The sequence below is a fragment of the Vombatus ursinus genome, unplaced genomic scaffold (assembly GCF_900497805.2).
Source record: "Vombatus ursinus unplaced genomic scaffold, bare-nosed wombat genome assembly UNPS02014841.1, whole genome shotgun sequence".
NCBI classification, from domain to species: domain Eukaryota; kingdom Metazoa; phylum Chordata; class Mammalia; order Diprotodontia; family Vombatidae; genus Vombatus; species Vombatus ursinus.
In genome coordinates, this window is record NW_020954619.1 from 8651292 (window position 1) to 8671936 (window position 20645).

Consider the following 20645-nt stretch of genomic DNA (forward strand, 5'->3'; position numbering starts at 1 on the left):
TACTCATTTTATAAATGGGTTTTATTGACTTGAAATAATTCAAAAGTTAAAAGTTTTAGGACTAGATCATTTTTAAATGTACTTTTATCATAGTACACTAAATTAGGAAACTTTCTCTGCATGTGTAGGACTAAATTCCTGAGGTAGTATTTTATTTATTGTCAGATTCATTTATAAATGGTATAAAGTAACAATATTTAACAGAAAGATGTTTGTTGATTTGGGAATTATTTAAAAGGTGGGTGACATAGAGTTTTTGTGGGCTTTGGTTTTCTTTTTGGTTGAGAACTGTTATTTAGTAGACCAAAGTGTTTGAATCCTCTTTGATCAGTTATATCTAAACAAATAAATACTAATGATTCTTCCCGCAGTCATTAAAAAAAAAATAGCGTCCATAAAATTTGTGAAGATCATTCAGATGTGAATTGCTTATATGAAAGAACAGTCCATCATGTGGAAATATTTGTTATGTTTAAGTAGCACTTGCTCATTTTGGAGACATGAAAGACAGGCTTTTATCAACATAACCATTCCAAGAAGGAAGAAGTAATGAATTTACTACTTAAAGATTTGCAGCAATAATGTTCCACATTCTTTACAGGGAGGAAAATAATTGAGTATTTTGATCTCATTAATTTGTTGTGCTGATCATCTCTTTTCACTCCTCACCCCACATACATACCTCAGAAGTCATGGTGCTAACTTGTATGTATTTAATGTATTCTTGCTCCCCCCACCCAGCCCCAACGCTGCTTTTTTTTTTTTTTAGCTTGCTCCAAACTGAAGATCTTGTATTGTTTCCAAAACTTATGCATAAGAAGGGCATCAATAAAGCTGTGATGTGTGTGTGTGTGTGTGTGTGTGCAATAAAGAAGCTATCCTAGCTCTAAAATGGTTTACAGGTTGTTGGGTTGTTTTGTTTCTTCTTTTCCTCTTTTTTGAAGAGGTGGGGGAAGAAGTCAGTACAACTTCCTATGAAGATATTTTCACTTTTTCTTCTGTTCCCTTATAAGCTTTGTTCATCGATGAACATCAAGTTTATATGTCATTAATATCATAGATTTAGAGTTATATGGAACCTTTTTGGTTGTCTAACCTTGTCAGCAGCTGAGGAAGTAAAGTCTATTGAAATTAAGTGACTGACTCAATTTCACATAAATAGTAAGTAGCAAATCTGAGATTCAAACCCAGATCCTTTAAATTCTAACTACATTCAACGCTGTCTCTACTGTGGCTTTGTGGAATTTACTTTTAAGGTTTAAAAAAAATCGATTCTATACTTTGACATGACTATCTTTGACCTAAGTTCATGATGTTAAAAGCTAAAAAAGTGACAGATTTTCTTTCAAATCTTTCAACTTGAAATGTTCTGTTATGTTCTGTGTTATGAATATAGCTTATGTCCTCTGTTTATAACTATACCATTTTCTGTTCTAACCGAATTTTTAAAAATTCATGCTATCAATTCAGTGGGTATTCAAATACCTTTTGGTGTTATGAGCCACAAAATGAGAGCAAGATAACTGGAAATATTCAGTGAGAAATTGCCTTTTATTTTAAATAACACATCAAGACTTGCCATATGGGAAAAATAATTTTAAATACATCTCATAACACTTAAACCAGCTGTTTCCCAATAAGCTTTTAACTACTACCTATGAGCACCTTTAACCTATGCCTCACCTGAAATATTATAAAGACTGATTATGTTTTAATTATTTTGTGAAAGGAAAAAAGAACATAAATCTAATTATTCATGATCCAGTTAAACTAGAACATTGAAATGACAATATTCGATTCCATCAGAATTCAGCATATAGAAGACTTCCCTTAAGGCTCTATGCAATGTTGTCCCATAATGAATCTGAAAGATCATATTGTTAAGAAAGTCTCACCTATGTCATAAACACTGAAGGCAGTGTTAGAGTTAGACACCATGGTAGCCCTATTTACCTTTTATTCTCTTCTTTGGACTGTAAGGGGGTATAGCTGTGCTTCTTGTCCTGATGGTGGAGCTCCTCATTCCATTCTTTGCATTGTGGTTGCCTCAAATCTGCACAAAAACCTACTGAGATAGAGATGAGAGATTGCATATGGTTGCTCAAGCCAGAACTTCTCTTTGCACTTATTTCAGGCTAATACAAAGAAAGAACTGAACAGAGTTAGGCACCATTGCATGTCTCATGAAAAATGCCTGGGGATTGGAAACAATTATTTTTTCCAGAGGTTCTTTGCTCTTATGGTTGATTTTAAATGTTCATTTTCTTCTCCCTGGAGTCCTACCCCAGCCTCCTACAACCAAATCTCCGCAAGATAATAATTTGTAATAATATATTTTTTTTGGACTGGACTGTGATTTCATTAGTCGAAAGAACTGTCTGCCAATACACAGTAGCACCTGCCCTGCAACCTAGGTAAATCATTAGTGCCCAGTGCACGTAGAGTTTACATGACTTGCTTAGGATCGCACAGTGTGTGTGTGTGTGTGTGTGTGTGTGTGTGTGTGTTTGTGTTTCAGAAGTGGGATTTAAACCCACTTGACCACTCTGCCTCTTAATGATTAGGATGATCTACCTTACTTGTTGATTTTTAAAATATTTCTTCTAGTTTATGGAATAAAATTTTCAAAAGTGACATGTGCCAACTTTTCATATCTAATAGATAAAATTCCTATTGTTGCCATTTTCATGAGGTCATTCCAGTTGATTTGTATTGAATTTCCTTATATAAAATGTGTATCATTCATTCCGTGGTGGATTGAGCAGTATAATTAAAGTATAATCGAAGAATTACACCTCAGATCTTGCCTCTGCCACTTAATACCTTTGTAACCTCAGGAAAATCACCTAATGTCTGTAGGGCTCATTTTTTTCTATGTTTGTAAAACCAAAGAGATGGACTAGATGACCTCTATGATTCCTTCCACCTCTAGATATGTGATCTTGTAATCTTTCCTTCCTTTAAAATAAAGTATGCTCTGTGACATAAGGGACAGTCAGAAAATAGCTATTATTTGAAGAAAAGGTGTGTGTTTAAAATGGAATGCTCATCTTGATTTTAATCATCTTAGCTACATAGCTAGATGAGATTATATTTGAAGAAATTTGTTTCCAATTCAAAACTTAAAAAAAAAAATTCAATTAACCAAGTGTACCATGCAACCACAGTATATTTGTGATATTCATTTTCCTACTGAATGATACTAATTCCAAACCAATTTTCCTCACTAATAGATTACTGTCCTAGATGAGACATGGACCGTGTTCAGGCGTTATAGTCGGTTTCGAGAAATGCATAAGACATTGAAGTTAAAGTATCCAGAGGTGAGTGATAAAGTAATACTGCCTCGAGAATGTTCGTCTTAAAAATCAATTGAGTTCCTTAATACATATCAATCCTGACTCTTTCTTAAAGATCAGTTTGCAGATAACATTCGTTTTTCACCTTGGACTTTAATATACATTCTGCAAACACAGTTTTGCCCCTTCAAATTTTTCTTCCTCCCTTTGGTCTATTTCTAATATGTTCAGTTGTGAAATCTTCAAAAGTAAAAGTTTAGAATGTGAGTTTAGAATATCCTTTTTGTAATTCCTCTAATTTTTCATGTGTTCCAAACTTCAGATTTTTCTACTACCAATTCTCCATGGGACCCCCAATGGTAGAATCCAGACCTGAGAGAGATTTCTTTCCTTTGCCCTCTCCACCAAATAGTATGGCTTGTACTAAAGAAAATGATTTATCTAAAAGATTTCAAACTTGACCTCAGTGTTCATTGAGTCCAATTCATATATTAAACATACATTAAAAAGAATTCCCCTTAGAATATATCAGAGAAGTAATCATCTAGTCTTTGCTTGAAAACCTAGTGAGGAACAATTGCTCCTTCCCGAGGAAAGACCACATCAATTATGGATAGTTCTAATTGTTAGGAAGTTTTTTCCGGCCTCAATTTACCTCTTTGCTCCTTCTACCCAGTGCCTGTGTCCTGACTATCACCAAATATGGAATAGCCTCCCTTCTCATCTTGGCCTCCTAGAACCTCTAGTTTCCTTTGAGACTCGACCCAAGTGCTATCTTTTACATGAGGCCTCTCCTGGTCCCACCCTCACTCTCCAGTTACTAGTGCATAATTGTCAAAAATTGTCGTCCTGTATCTATTTTGTGTAGGCCTGAACAAGCACATGTTTCTTTCTCCATATAGAGCATTCTCTTCTGGGGTAACATCTTTTAGATTTGTTTCTTTTTGTATTCCCAGTACCTAACATAGTAGTTACATAGTAGGCTCTTAATAAATGCTCAGTGCTTGATATATTTATCATCTGTGTACTTCTCCTAGTTATGTACCCTAGAATCAAACAGTATGCATTTGTCTTCCAAATACTTGAAGAAAGGGCGCAGAGGATAGAGCACCGGCCTTGGATTCAGGAGGACCCGAGTTCAAATCCAGCCTCAGACACATAACACTTACTAGCTGTGTGACCCTTGGCAAGTCACTTAACCCCATTGCCTAGCCACCAAAACACACACACACAAATACTTGAAGAAATCTATTATATTTCCCTTAACTCTTCTCTTTTCCAGGCTGAATTATCTCCAGGTTCTTCAAGTGATTCTCATATGTTATAAATTCACCTTCTACATTCCTGTTTCCCTCAGGATAATGCAGTGGAAAAGGCCTTGTCTCTAGAGTTAGCGACTTCATATCTCACCTCTGATACCTATTACCTAAGTAATCTTGGGCAAATCACTTACCTTCCCTGCACCTCAGTTTCCTTTTTTTGTGAAATGGGGGAAACATAAAGATTTTACATTTGTAAATGTAAAATGTATGTGGCTCTAGAGCTATGATCTAATGATCCATCCTCTGACATTTTTCCACTTAGCAAGCAATATCATTCCTAAAATATGGCACCTAGAACTGAACATATCTTCTAGTCTTATTTGGCCAACCCAGCAGTTCTCAAACTTTTGGGGTCTTAGGATGCCTGTCCATTTTTTTAAATTATTAAGGAGCCCCTGTTTTCCCAAGAGCTTTTGTTTATATGGGTTTGTATCTATCTTCTGTGTTAGAAATTAAAACAGTGGTATTATGAAAAAAGTTTTGACTTGGTAGTCCTGCTGAAAGGGTCCTTTGGTGTAACTAAAAATAATCTGTTTCCCCACCCTAACATTTTGGTGTAAGATATTTCTCCAATATGGAGAAAAATCTTAGGTTCAAATAAAACCCAGTATTTCTTTAATTCCTACAATAAGTTGCCTAAACTATACCTCAGAGACCTGAAATTTTGTTGGTGTGAATTCTCCTCCTATCAAGGCCTTCATGAGTTGTTATGCCTGGGGAAAACAAATTAATTGTGAGGTTGCCAGCTTTCTGACAATTAACTATTTCAGAACTTAGCTAGTTCTCAGACAGTATCTCAACAGTTCATCCCTAGACCTGTATTCAAAGCCTTTCCAGCTTGATAGAACCTACTTGTGCTGGCATTCCACTGGTAAAGCCTTTCAGAATACAGGGTCACCTCTACAGAGGAATGAGGCATTCCAGTAGGACTGTAGTGGAATTGAAAAAGTTATATTTGAGAGTTACAGTGTTATATTTTTAAGAGGCTGTGACTCCAAATAACTGCATCAAAGTCAGGCTGTTAAACTGAGTTATTTTATGTAGTTTGCCCTTCCAATGGCAAGTTAGTATTGACAATAAAACCCAAAAGTATTGTACACATGTTGAATGTATACAGGGCCTTATTCTTAGAAGTAAACTTTGAAGCTCATTAATTTCTTCTTTGCAAGCTGCTGTACTGGTATTTTAATAATTTGTAGGCATCTACTTTCAGAAAAAATATACTAAAAACGTGACCTACTAAAAATTCAGGAATGACAATCCCAGGAGAAAGTGAATGAGAACACTTTCTTTAAATGTATACATTTTATGACTTTATTATATATATGATTTTGTGATACATAAGTAAAATTGAGGTAGATAACATATTTTGATGGGTTGTGAATGGTAATGCTTATAAATAAAATTAGAGTAGTTTATTAAATCCAACTTGGACAAGTTGGGAAAAGTGTATAATATAATAAAATCTCATAGGTTTGAGAACTTAGAGATCATCAATTCCAAAATCATCATTTTACAGCTTAAAACTGAGGCCCAGAGTCAAAACCAGGTAATAAGCAGGAGAATACAGATTTGAACTCCAGGCCCTCTGATGGTTAAATCCAGTATTCTTGCTTTATAATATACTGTCTTGTTGTTAATTTAAACTTTACTAATTAAGAATTGGGATTGTTAGGCTAAAATTTACCTTTCTGGGATCTAGAGGTAGGAGACAGAGGGAAAAAAATTTAGAGTTAGAAAGAATTATAGAGGACATTTATCCTCACCCCTTCATTTGACATATGAGAAAACAGACCAAAAAGTTAAGTGACTTGTCCAGGGTCACACAGGTAAAAAGTGAGTCAGTTTGCAATAGTGCAAAATACAGGAAATACCTAAGAGTGAAGAAGATAACCTTCCCAATCTGCTGCTCAGAAAAAAAAATGGTAATCCTCCTCCCCTTCTAAATTGTTATTTTCCTTCCCTTATGAAGATCTGAGAGTCTTCCTAGTAGCCATTCACCAGCCCAGCAGTCGAACAATTGCTGTTGACTGAGTAACTGACAAAAGCATCTCCCCATCTCCTATTTTGACTTTTTGACCTGTTTCTCCACCTTCGCCAGAGATATTGTGAGAATAAATAAGGTAACTGATTGAAAACACCATGCTTTTTTTTTGGGGGGGGGAAATAAGATTACATGTAAAATCAAGGTACTTTTATACTTCCCAATCCATTAAGAATTTTTTTCCTTCCAAAAAAAAAAAACAAAACCAGAAAGGTTTGAAGGTTTTCCACACTTCACATTCCAGTTCTAGTCTACTGTTGTCCTTTTCTGTCAAATATAAGCTTAGTTAAAATCAAAGAAATTGAGAACTGGAAGGCATCTTAAGGCAAGGCCTTAGGACATTTCATTAAGTTGGAAGACTTAAGTAGCAGGAGCCATAACACAAACCTGACCCTCCCCCAGTTTAAATACATTTTATTTTTATATTGCCATCATTTGAACCTCATTTAACTCCTGATTGAACCCTCCCTTATTTCAAAGAAAAGCATTTAAGTAAATGCATCCAGTACAGTGACTACAGCTGATGACGTATACAATATTCTATCTTATTGGTCTCCCACCTCTCTTCTGTAAGAAAGGAGGAGGTAGATTCATTTTGTGATCTCTAGAACCTACACTTTTTTTCTTTACTCAAAGTTTTGCTGCTTTTTACTGATCTTTTCATTTATATTGTTAAAGTCATTGTGTACATGTTCTCTGGGTTCAGTTTATTACATTAAGCATCATTTCATACAAGTCTTCCCATATTTCTCTGAATTCCTCATACACTTCATTTCTTATTGCCCAATGAAATTACTTCACTTTCATATACCATAGTTTTCCCCACAATTGATTGGTACACACTTTATTTACAGCTCTTTGTTTCCCCAGATACTGTTACTATAAAATACTTTGGACCTTTGATTCTGACTTTGCCGTCCTTGGTGTAAATATCTAGTAATGTAATTATGAGGTCAGACCATGTAGGCAGTTTAACTATTTTTGTTCCATAATTCCAAATCAACACTGAGAACAGTTGGATGCTTTCAAAACTCCACCAACAGTGCATCAGTGTTCCTGCCTTGCCATAGCCCCTCCAACATTAATTGTTCCCATCTTTTGTCATATTTACCAGTTTGCATGATCTAAGGTGAAGCCTTAGAGTTGTTTTACTTGTTTTCATCTTAGCAGTAGAGATTTGGACAATTTTTCGTGAGGCCATGGATAGTCTGTAATTTTTTCTAAGAATGTTTATGTCCTTTGACCACAGCTATTGGAGAATGGCTCCTGGTATCATGTATGTTTGTGTCTGTTCCTCATATATTTTTGTTATCAAACTTTTGTTATTAAAATTTTGTACAAATGCTTTTCCACTCTATTGTTTGTCTTCTAATTTTGTCTTCTGATTTTATTTGTTTAAAAACTTTTTAATTTTATACAATCAAAATTGTCTATTTAATCTTTTATGATTTCCTCTATCCTTTGTTTTGTTAAAAATTCTCTCCCACCTCCAAGCCATACTTACGAAAAATACTTCATCTTTTTCTGTTGACATTTTTTGTTATTTTCCTTTCTCAGTTTTTGCTACTCAATTTATCATGGGGTGATCAGCCCACTGATGACATCTTACTTGAGATATTCCTATGATATTTCTTCCTTGCTCAGAAACCTTCAGTTTTTGTAACCCATTGCCTGTGGAATAAAGTCCAAATTCCTTTTTCTATCCTTGAAGGTCCTCAACGTGTCCCAATTTTTCGAATTATATCTCACAGTAGTTCCCAACTTTAACTTATCTCCAGCTAGCTTATTTGCCAAATATTATTTTGGTGTCCCATGCAAGGAAATTTTGCTTTGAATAGGCAAGCAAAATATTTTATTTCCAAAAATGATTCCCATCACATCTGTGTAGGTACTATATCAAGGCTCAAGTACTAAAGAACTTTCCTTAGAGATTAAAAAAAAAATTAACAACAGTTACCAAAAAAACTGTTGCAATCTGTGTGTGAAATTGCAGTGATGAGATTTTTTCTGAAGGGGCTACTTAGAAAAAGTCAATATTGTTTTCTGAATTGCTAACAAGAATGAACCTTGGAATGTTCCATGTGGAATCCAGCTTTATGACTTCTAATTTCTGTACGTATAAATATTATTACTTATAAAAATGAGCATGGGTACAAATGCATATGTGTATATATGTTTTTTAAAGGTGAAGTCTAGATGGAAATGGTGATTTGAAAGCAGATAACAAGCCCTATGTCCTCAGATGTTCTCCAGATTCTTCTCCTAGTAACCTGGAAGCATTTCAAAATCTCCACACAACTATGGTGTATACATGTATATGGGGAAGTTGTCTTTGGTACAAAATTAACTAGAATTCTTAAATTTGGCATTACTTTTTAATATTCACTACTGTCAAGGTACATTGAATAAAATTAAGACAGTTAGAAACCAGGACAATAAAACACAACCCTGTGTATATGCAGGTACCCATCTGGGAATATATCAAGAAGTAGCATTGTCTCCCCAGCATTTCAAACTAAAGCTGCCACTTGAGTGCTAGCTATATTTTTTCCCCAGCATTTGTTTTTTCAGTCCTATCTCCCAACATCCTTAAAACTTATAGAGTTTCAAAGTATGTTCTTTATCTGAGACACTATCAAAAAATATATCTATTACAGACTTAGCTGTACTGTTGTGAATTACTAAGTGTAATTGTATTGTTTGATTAAGTAAAATGATTAAGCCATGCTTACCAGCCTCTGTGAAGGCAGGGTGGTCCAGATGAACCGGATGACCTATTCAGTTCCCAACCCATACTAATCTTTAACTGAAGTCACATTCTTAAAGTAGACTGCTTTTCCCAGGTAGTCCATTTGGAATAGTTGACACTGGTATTTGCCTCTAGTATACCACTCACACATTTCAGATAACTGACCTTTGCCACTGAACCAAATAATCCATCTGGAAGGGGCCCTACACTTAATTTCATTTGGTAGCTATTTTCTAGCCAAGAGGGAATTCATTTTGCTCTCTAATATTCCACCATGGAAATAGGGGCCTGTCCTATTCCTTTTGATTAATCTACATGTTACTAATAGAATTCTATGTAAGAGATTTAAAAAACCCAAATAAACTATTTCTAATAACTCAGAAATGAGAGGTATGTTTTGAAGGTAATTTGTTAAAGTAAAATAATATTATTCTGGGGGAAGGAGCCCAAAGCAAGGAGATTGAACTTTATTTAGTAGTCAGTAGGAAGTCAATGATGATTTTCTAACAAAATGACATGACTAGATGTGTTCTTTCGGAGAATTATTCTGTTAGTGGCATGAAATATGGAAATGTTATGGAGTAGGAAGAGCATGGAGGTAGTAAGGCATGTTAGGAAGCTATTGTGACAGTTCATGTAGGGCATTAAAAAAAGTCTATACTAAGATGGTAGCAGTCAGTCAATCAGCAAGTATTTTATTAAATGATTACTATGTTCCAGTAAGTATTTGGGATACAAAGAAACTGGAAAAAATGGTCCTAGTCTTCAAAAGCTTACATTGTTATTTTTAGTGTTCTATTTATTGTCTTGAAAAAATATTAATTCAGGACTAAGCCCATAAAAAGTATTTGGGAAACCTTAAAAGCAAGTAAGCTGAGTGACAATAACTTTGTTCATATTTGCCAATATCTAGCATTCTTTGAACTGCATGCACTGTAATGCCTCTAAAAAGCCATGGAACTTTGTTTCTTCCTTTTCCTTTTTTTTTTTTTAATTAATAAGCTTTGTTTTTTTCCTTCCCAGTTTCCCACACTCCTTACTCACTCTAACAACAGAAAAAGAAAAAAGCTCTGTAACAAATATGTACATAGTCATGGGAAGCAAATTCCTTATTGGACATGTCCAAAAAAAGTACATCTCATTTTGTATGGAATCCTTCATTCCCCTGTTAGGAGATGAGTAGCTTGTTTCATCTTCAATCTTCTAGATTCTGGTGTCGTATTGATCAGAGTTGTCTTTCTTTATAATGTTGTTGTCATTGCATTATTTTTTTATCCATGTTTTGGTTCATATAGGTCTTCCTACCTTCCTCAGAACTTGTCAATTTTGTCATTTTTTATGGTGTAATAATATTCCATTCATATATAATAATTTGTTTAGCACTTTCCTAATACATGTGTACCTCCTTAGTATTTTTTTTTCTACCACAAAAATATATATTATAAATGTTTTTGTTTACATGGACCTTTTTTTTTTCTCTTTCTTTGATCTCTTTTGGGGTATGGGCATATTAGAGGTATGGTTGGGTCAAAGGGTATGCACAGTTTAATGAGTTTTTAGGGATAGTTCCAAATTGCTTTCAGGAATGGTTATACCCATTCACAGCTCTACCAACAGTGCATGAGTGTGTCTGTTTTCCCACAACCTATTCAACATTGGTAATTTTCTTCTTTTGTTATTTGTTCAATCAATCAACAACTAAATATAAGGAGATTTGCTAAGTACTAGGGATACAAAGAAAAGCAAAACACAGTCCTTGCCCTTAAAGACTAGATAGATAGATATAGCTATATAGATACGTATAGAGATAGATTTTCTAATAGGTATCTATGTATATAAATAGATACAAATGCATATCACTATCTAGTTTCTCTTGGTACATAGTTGTTTACTTGTTATTTAGGCCATTAAAATATGAGTTACTTAAGGGTTGGGACTATATTTTGCCTTTCTGTATATCAGTAGATAGAGCTCTCTAGATAGCATTCTCTCTCTCTCTCTCTCTCTCTCTCTCTCTCTCTCTGTCTATCTACCTCTCTATGTATCTATCTAACTATCATAAATGGAAAGTAATCTCAGAGGTAATGGCCTGGGAGGAAGGGGCAGGGTACAAAAAGCAGGGGGAAGTCCCTAGAATGCCCTGTCACATAAGCTGAATCTTGAAGATAGTATTGGAAACAGTGAGGCATAGGTGAAGAGGGGGAACATTCTGGGCAAGGAAGATAGCCATTGAAAAACACAAGCAGATAGGAGATGAAGTGCCATGTGAGAGAAAAAATAAGGCGGACAGTATTACTGGTTCTCAGAGTATGTCAGGCTGAGTAAGGTGGAAGAAAACCGAAAAGACAGGAAGGGCCTAGGTTATAAAGGACTTCAAAAACCAAACAAAGGATTAATATTTGATGCTGGAGGCCTTTGGAATCCATTGGAGTTTATCCAGACGGTGGAGGGTGACATTGTCAGACATACATGTTAAGATCATTCTGGCAGCTACAAGAAGGATGGACAGAAATGGGGAGAGACTTGAGGCAGAAAGACCAACCAGAAGGGTATTGCAATAGTCTGTTTGTGAGATGATACACCAGAATAGTGGCTATGTTAGTTGTAGTTTGTCCTTTGTTCTCAAAAAGGACCATGACATCAGGGAGATGATGACACAACTTGCAATTGACTTTGACTTGAGTGAGGGAAGGCTGTGCAAAGTCACCAGTCTCACTGATGTATAGAGATTTTACGAAGGTAGAAATAACAAGACCTGACAGCCGATTGGATATGTGGGATAAATGTGAGAGAGGAGGCAGGGATGAGAATGAGGTCTCTCATGACTAGGAGAATCATGGTGCTCTCTATAATAATAGGGAAATTGAGAAGAGATGGAACTGTTTTGGGGAAAAGCTAATGAATACTGTTTTTAGACATTTTGAATCGGAGATGTTACAGGAGCTCTACTTCAAGATGTCCAAGAACCAGTTGGCAATTTGAGACTGGGGGTCAGAAGAGAGGTTAGGACTAGATATATAGATCTGGAAATCATTTGTGTAGAGGTAATAACTGAACCCATGGGAACTGGTAAAGTTATAGATGTTGAAAAGAGAAAACTTGGATGACACTGACCTGGATAAAGAACCAGCAAAGGAAACTAAGAAGAAGTGGTCAGAGAGGGAGGAAGAGAACCATGAGAAAACTGTCTCAAAAACCCAAAGAGAATATCCAGGAAAATCGGGTGATCAACATTGTCAAAGGCTGCAGAGACGCCAAGGATAAGCATTGAGAAAGTACCTTTAGACTTGGCAATTAAGAAATGATTTATGACTTTTGAGAGAACAATTTCAGTTAAATGATGATATCAGCAGCAAGATTGCAGAGGGTTTAGAATTAAATGAGAGAAAATTAAATGAGAGGAAAAAAAATGGAGATACCAATTGAAGACAGCTTTCAGAAGGAGCTTAATCATAAATTAGATAACTGTAGGACAACAATTGGCAGAGATGGTAGGATCAAATAAAGGTTTTTTAAAAGCTAGGGAGACCTAGGTGTTTTGTAGGCAGCAGGAAAGGAGTCAGTAGATAAAGATTAAAGATTAGAGAAAGCAGGGAAGCTTGAGAGGGCAGTCTTCTGGAGAAGAGATAGAGCAGGGATCAAAGATGTATTACAGAACAGTTTGCTTTGACAAGGAGAAATGCCACCTCTTCATAAGACACTGAGGTGAAGGAAAAGATGGTGGGGACAAACATCCAAGTGACGTGAGATTAGGAGGGAAGAAGAGAGTGGCTTCAATTTTTTCAGTGTCATAGGAAGTGAGATCCTCATCTGAGAAGGTGGGAGAAAATGGTGCCTGGGAAGGCTTGAGGAGAGAAGGAAAGGACTGGAATATCTATTATGATTGGAAGAGAGAATCCATTAGAGAGATATAGAAGGATCGCTTAGTAGTAGGTCTGTAGTCAACTCAGTAACCACAGTTTCATGCTATCTGATGAATATGAGGTGGAATCTCAGAGTTGCTTTAATTTGTATTTCTCTATTAGTGATTTAGAGCATTTTTTTCATATTATTTTCTTTCTTTGAAAGCTGCCTGTTCACATCCTTTGACTATCTGTTGGTTGATTTTTCCAAAGTGTGGGTCTGATAATATCACTCCTGGCTCAGTGAGTTCCACTGGCTCCTTATTGATCAAAGATGAACTCCCCTATTTGACATTAAAATTTCTTTATAACCTAGCCTCTTCCTATCTTGCCAATCTTCTTATGCTTTTTTCCTCTCCATGTGATCCAACAACTGTGGCCTACTGACTGTTCTTCAGATTCTACTCTCTATTTCCTTGGTTCCATGTCTTTGTATTGGCTGCCCCCCATGCTCCATGTGCTCTGTTCCCTTATATGACAGTGACTGGTTGATATGTCAGGAACAGTGGGAGGCTGAACTTATTTTTAATGGTTCCTTTCAGTTCTTTTATAGTGGATTGTATATAGTGGGCAGTTGATTTGAATTAATTTAGAAAAACTGCATTTCTAGCACTTAACTAGCTATTTGAGCCTCAGTTTCCTCTGACAAAAAATTGGAGTAAAATACTCACAGAGTTGTTATAAGAAAATGCTAAAGCAATACAGGAATTACACTCCTTTTGTATAAGGCGTTTTCAGGTCTCTAATCTCTTTATGGAGCATTATGGCAACTGCCAAACTGGTTTAGAAGACCCCTTTTCAGAATATTTTCTAGTACATAAAACAAAGTACCTAAGATTAGAAAAGGAAATCAATTATATTGAAGTACAATTACCAAAACATTTTTTAAAAAACAAGTTCATGAACCCTATGTGAAAGCCCCATGGTCTAAACTGAAGAGATTTTAAAGGTCCATTTAATTTATTAAAGTCTAATAATTAGGACAAACCAAATACAGATTTTGTCAGCTGAGAAATTTAGTACCACCAAGTCCATAAAATATAAGCTTTAGGACCAAAAGGGTTGCTAAGAAATTAAACAAATGATCCTCTGAATTTCCCTACTTATTAACTAGCCCAGTGATGTCAAACACCAGATTAAAATGAAATTGGATATTAACAAGATAAAAATTGAACAGAACAGATAATGTTAATATATGTGGTTTTCTAAGTCAATATGCAGCCCTTGGGGATCCTTATGTACTGTTCTAATTAAGTTTGACACCACTACACTAGGAGAAAGTTATTTACCAAAGTACCAACTGATATGAAATAGTGAAGCAATCAGAATGGAATAGATAGTACCAAAGAAATAGATATCTGAAAATTTCTACCTCAGTCATGGACCCGATTCAGCAAATTGAAATGGAATTTCTGTTTTAAAGTAGTTGATTTTTAGGTGTGCTTTTAAATAGAATCTGGAAGGATGCCTTTCTGGAGAAAAGGACAAAAGCCACAGGGGGATGTAGGAGATTTTTATGTAGGGAAGAGAATGGTGATGGAGCTTCTTAAGTAAGTCAGTAGGTTAATTCCTATGTAAGAGTTCCCAAAGAAGAGTATCCCACTGCCCCCACTCTGTAATTTTAAAGGCAAAGGAAACCACTCCTTGAGAATGGGTTACTTCTAAGGGTATTAACCACCCTGTCATCAGATTCAGATTGAGAGTTTGCTATGTAATCCAGTAGCAGTAGTGGGATTTAAAAACAAACAAACACAAAACCAACTCAGCCCCTTCTTCCTGATAAAAAGTCCAGTTTCTCTTTTTATTTTGACCTGTTTTGCCTTCGTTATGCACTTTCATGTATCATGCAAAATAACAGCTCCTGCTGCCTTTCATTCTCTGTGTCACTATTAAGTTCCTGTGGAATCCTGAGCAAAGTTAAGGCCCAAGTTTCACAGTTTTCACCCTGTAAAATGATAATTCCACTGCTTGTTTACAAAAAAGCTGTGAGAGCTCCAGATGAAATGTGCTGAGTATTACTCCGCATCTGCTAAATTTCATATCCTTTGAGAATTTATCATGCAAGTAATTTTCCCAGTGGTCTTTATCTGTGTGAAAACTTTTATGTCTGTGACTCTCTTGAGAACAGCAGAGGCCTCTTAGTGCCTTTTAATTTTAATCAATATTAGCCAAGTTGTGTGTTCAAAGAAAGAACCAATTTCCCTAGTCTCTTTTTATTAAATGGAACTTGCAATTATAGTTTATATATTGAAAAGTCTGCCTTTTTTGAATAATTGTTGCAATCTTAAAGTGCCCCTAGTTTATAAACCTAAAAAAACCCAACCCTTTTACAAATCACATTTATAATTATATCTTAAAAAGGACAAACTTGGTATCCCCCACATTTTAAAAATTTTGCTAGATTCCTGTTTTGCTTTGTTTTTTAAATTATTTAATGTTTTAAAACAAGACAGCATTGCAGCAAGCTGTGGTGTAACTAGGTCACCACAATGGCTGACAGCTTTAGGGGATTCAGAAGTGTTCATTCTTTTTGTTTTTTTTTTTAAAGCCTCTGTTCTCCTGCATTTATACTAAGGCAAAAGTACTTTCCTCAACATGATTATAGCCAGCCTGCTTGTAACAAGAGGCATTTATCATTTGTTGGTTAGGTGCAAGGCTCAGTGCTAGGAGGTGGACAGACAACATAAGCTCTCATTTAAAAAATGACTAATTCTGGGAGTTATAAGTTATTGGAATTGAATAATGGAGGTTGTAAAATCTGAATCTTTTTTTTCCTTCTCTTTTTCCTTCTTATTTTTTAAAGGATAGGATCTTATTTTTTAAAGGGTGGGGGATGCTTATGATTTCACAATTTGTAGAACTGTTACAATGGACCACTTTGATAAAAGAATTCTACAGCTACAAATGCTGCATGAATCCTAACAGTGTATCATCATTAGGGATGTACTGGGCCATGTTTACCTGGCTGGAATAATAAGTAGCTAAGCTATCAAGATCACAGAAAATATATCAAGTCAATGAAGTTCCTAAATGTCAAAAGGAGGTGTGTGTCCTTTGGGTGGGAAGAGTCAATCACAAGATAGTAGAGTAAAACCTAGTTGTTTTTTTTTTTCTGGATATAAATTAAAAATTGAAGTGAAACTCCATGTTTTATAAACTACCCAAGCACATTTTAGATACTTATAATAGGTATTAACAGGAGTGAAAGAGAGTTGAGCAAGAAGTTATCCAATTTGTTTAAGGACTTTCAGTTTCTGTTTCATTTATACAGAGAGAATCATTTCTCACTTTTTTGCATTTGTCACATAATTTCTCCCGAAGCAGTACAAAATAAATGGTTATCACCCTTCTAGTAGCTGTAAATAAAAATTCACCATCTGTCTTTTAAATACATTCTAAATAGTTTTACAAATAACATTCTAATTTTAATATAAAAAGCACAAACCTACCCAGTACACAACATAAATCTATCAACCATAACCACTGAGAACATTCAATGAATAAGCTGTGTGCTGATTCTCAACTTGATTTATATGGTTTTATTTTGTTTTGTTTTTAAATAGCCGTGTGATCAAACTTGAACTATTGTCAGGATGCTGAGGAATGAACGTGTTTTTTGAACAGTGTTGTCTTATTGACTGGAAGTCACTGCCTGAAGTTAGAATAAGTACTTGGGCTCTGTTCTATCTATGGGCTTACCTTTTCACCTTGGACATCAAGTATCCTTAGATTCCATTTCTTTGTCCATGAGATGAAACATTGCTGATTTTCAACTTCACAGGGAGAAATGCAACTAGGGCCTGTTTATATTCCATTGAAAAGTTTATTATGTTAATTGATATAAGAAATTCAACTAAGATGAGTAAAACATTCAGCCTAATCATCTCTCTCTGCCTATAATGTCAAGGGGAATTTTGTGAGATATCATGATTGCCCGCTATGAAAAGAACCTCAAAAAATTAAAGATGTACCCATAATATTCCTTGCTAGTCCTCTATCTAGTATGACACTATGATCCATATATGTGTGTATAAATCTTTCTTGGGCTTGATCAAATGAGATAATGTGTTTAATATGCCTTGTCAATTTTATACCATTAAATGATTTAAGTAATATATTGTTTTTTCATTATTCATTCTTTGACTGGTGGAACATTTCTTAGTAACCACATTTAAGTTTTGAAGTTATACTATGCTGAATAGTTTAGCTTTAAAAATGCATTTCCCTATCAATAGAGGGAGTACTCACATCGGTGGGATCACAGATCTAATGGAGTATTAGAATATTATGAATTTTAACGAACCATATAAAGTATGATATTACCCTTAATTATGCTAATTGATATATTAGCAATAATAATAATAATGTAAGGAGCAACTCTTTAACCAGCATATACCCCCCACTCTGGCATCTCCCTGCCATGATGGAGGCACATTGCCAGATACAGAATGCCAACCTACCTGCCATATTCCACTTCTGAACATCAATTAATTTTCAAAACTGCTAATCAGAATTCATTTCTAAAGCCAAATAGCTTAGAATAGTATCACCTCACCACCCTAAAGGTGATTATTAACTCTATCTGCTCTTTTTTCTTTCTTTCTTTTTTTTTTTTTTTTTTTTTTGGCTAGGCAATGGGGTTAAGTGACTTGCCCAGGGTCACACAGCTAGTAAGTGTTATATGTCTGAGGCCGGATTCGAACTCAGGTCCTCCTGAATCTGGGGCCAGTGCTCTATCCACTGCGCCACCTAGCTGCCCCTCTCTCTGCTCTTACAAGAGCTGAATGTATTCTGTCCCTGAAAGAATAGTAAAGGCAAAAGGTAGAATATAAAATTAACTTAAGGTTGTGAAATTTCTCCTCTCTTCAAGTTTTCCTCAGCTACTTACAATGGCATTTTACAATCATTTGTAAATTGATATAATTTTAATGCTAGAGGGAAATTTGCCAGTAAGATTGTTTCATTCCTTGTATTTGTATCCTTAGCATCTAGCATAGTCCCTGGCACATAGTAGGTTCCTGATAAATGCTATTGATTTATTGATCTTTTGCTCTTACAAAAGTGCCTTATATATAGTAGGTATATAGTATATAGGTATATAGTATATATAGTAGGTAATTAATATATGTCTCTTCAAAATCCAGCCATCTAATCCAAGACTTTTTTTTACCTTTTTTTTGTGTCCTGGACCCCTTTGGCAATCTGGTGAAGCCTGTGGATAGATCCTTTCTCAAAATATTTTAAAAATCATAAAATACAGAGGATTATAAATGAAATAATTATAATGAAATGCAGTTATAAAAAAATTTTTTAAGGACATGGATTTCAGGTTAACAATCCCTGCTCGTGATCAACCCCATTGATTTACAGGCCTCATGAGGCTGAATGACTTGCCCAAAATTACTCAGCTAGTTAGTGGCACAGCCAGAACTCAAACTCAGATCTCCTTTTTCCCCATCCCATGATTTTTGCCCCCAATGCCATCTTTACTCCCTTTAGACGAGTCTATAATCTCCAAAATACTCAGTTTTCCTGATTGCTCTAATAGAGCAATATTCTTAAATTTTCATCTAAGCCTTCATGCCAAATGCTGATTTACAGAACTAATATATTTCCCAATTCTTGTTTTTTTAAAAAAAGTATTGCAGTATGTATGAATGATTCTCAAACATATTTGTACTGCAATAGTCCAGATTGGAGTTGACTCAAAGATAAGATTTCATCACAGAGGAGAGGATGTAATTTTCATCCACGTTCTACCTTATTCTGAACAAATGAAGCTCCAATTAGAGTTATGGATTTAGGAAAATCTCACACTTGAGATCCTAAATAGAAAAGAGAAAGTACTTGCTCTCTGTGGGAAACATTGATACTCTCTTGGCCATGATTGCCAGCTGTATCAACCCAGATCACCCAGCATTACCTTCCCCCTTTCTAAATGAAATCAGACTTCAAATTACCTTATCAAACGCAGAAAGCTCATCCATTCTCCCATTAATAATCAGTCTAGTTTGTTCGGAAGAGTTGTTGTTTTATGCCTACAACAAATCAAACTTAGAGGAGTATTGCTTATTTATTCACAAATATATTTCTCAGTGACAGCTGTTCTTATAAGGCCCTAGGATCTGCCATTAATTTTGAGTAGCCAGAAATGCATCTATCTAGTCAGCCATAAGAATTATAGCAGTTCTTTGATGAGTTTTCATTATTAGCATTTCTCAAAAGCTGGAGTGGCTGAAATTTACAGCATTAGACAAACTCATAAGGCAAGGATGTTTCATAAACTGCCAGATGTCATTTAGGTGAGTTTATGTGCAGAAGACAAGCAATGTCTGGCTTGACTGACTGCATTACTACAAAGAATTTTACCCCCCTAATTGTTAAAACTAGCTATAGTCAAATAACTATGAGGTATAAAAGTAAAGAATATTCAACTTGCATGAGGAATGACAAATATACCTTTTATTAGGTTTCACAAAAGCAGCCAAATGTTTGTCTTAAGTTGTAAAGATTCCATGATTTTATTAGTTGTCCTCAGTTTTCTTTAAGTGATTTAAAATCCAGTTTAAGCTGTTTAATTTTTATGGAATCATAAAAGATAGGCATGAATTTTTATTACTCATTTTAATTTCTTTTCTGCATTTCAGTGCTGCCATTATTTATATCTGAAGAAATACTGATGCCATTTATCAGATATTTTGTTATCTGTCTCTTCTGACACCACCTGTATTTAACTACTAGATCTCTCTGGTCCCTAAAAGTGAATTGAGCTAAAAGAGAAATGCTTCTAATGAAAACAAACTTATATCACATTGAGTTTGTCTTTTTAATGGCAATAGATGAACTGAATGATGGAATAAACACTGAAGATAGCATCTATGCTACATGTCTCTAATATAATAGGCTAGATTTAGGTCAAGACGGGAATATTAAAATAAAAAAAAAACTTTGAGACAAATCGAAATTCTGATGTAGCATAATTAAGATATTTAAATTGTAAGTTTGACTTAAGCATCTCATCACAGTATGCCTTATAGGGGCTTAATAAATGTTTTTGTTAAAGTCGCCTGACTACACCTGGAAAAGTTGGCAATTTTTTGTTGGTGGTAGGTATACATGAGAAAAGTAGAAATGTGGACCTGCAGAGTGGAGAGCTTTGGCTTATTCTCATAGCTTTTATTCTTGCCCTAACTTCATTTTCATGGCAGTCCAGGGATCTTGAAAGTACCATTCATCTTGACTCTCTAACCTCTATTCAGCTTCTTTCCAGGTTCTTTTTTGTTTGTTGGATTTTGAGCAAAGTACCTGAAATAGGGTTTTTTTTTGGGG

At 35.1% G+C, this 20645-nt stretch overlaps 1 protein-coding gene across 2 annotated transcripts in view; it reads left to right on the forward strand.

Moving 5' to 3' along the window:
- The window catches only part of KIF16B (kinesin family member 16B), a 370094-nt gene that overhangs the window by 284966 nt on the left and 64483 nt on the right, over positions 1 to 20645 (forward strand). For both annotated transcript variants that reach the window (XM_027840333.1, XM_027840334.1), the window contains one exon: positions 3234 to 3323. In XM_027840333.1, coding sequence (XP_027696134.1) covers positions 3234 to 3323 — 90 coding nt within the window. The remainder of the gene's footprint in view (positions 1 to 3233; positions 3324 to 20645) is intronic.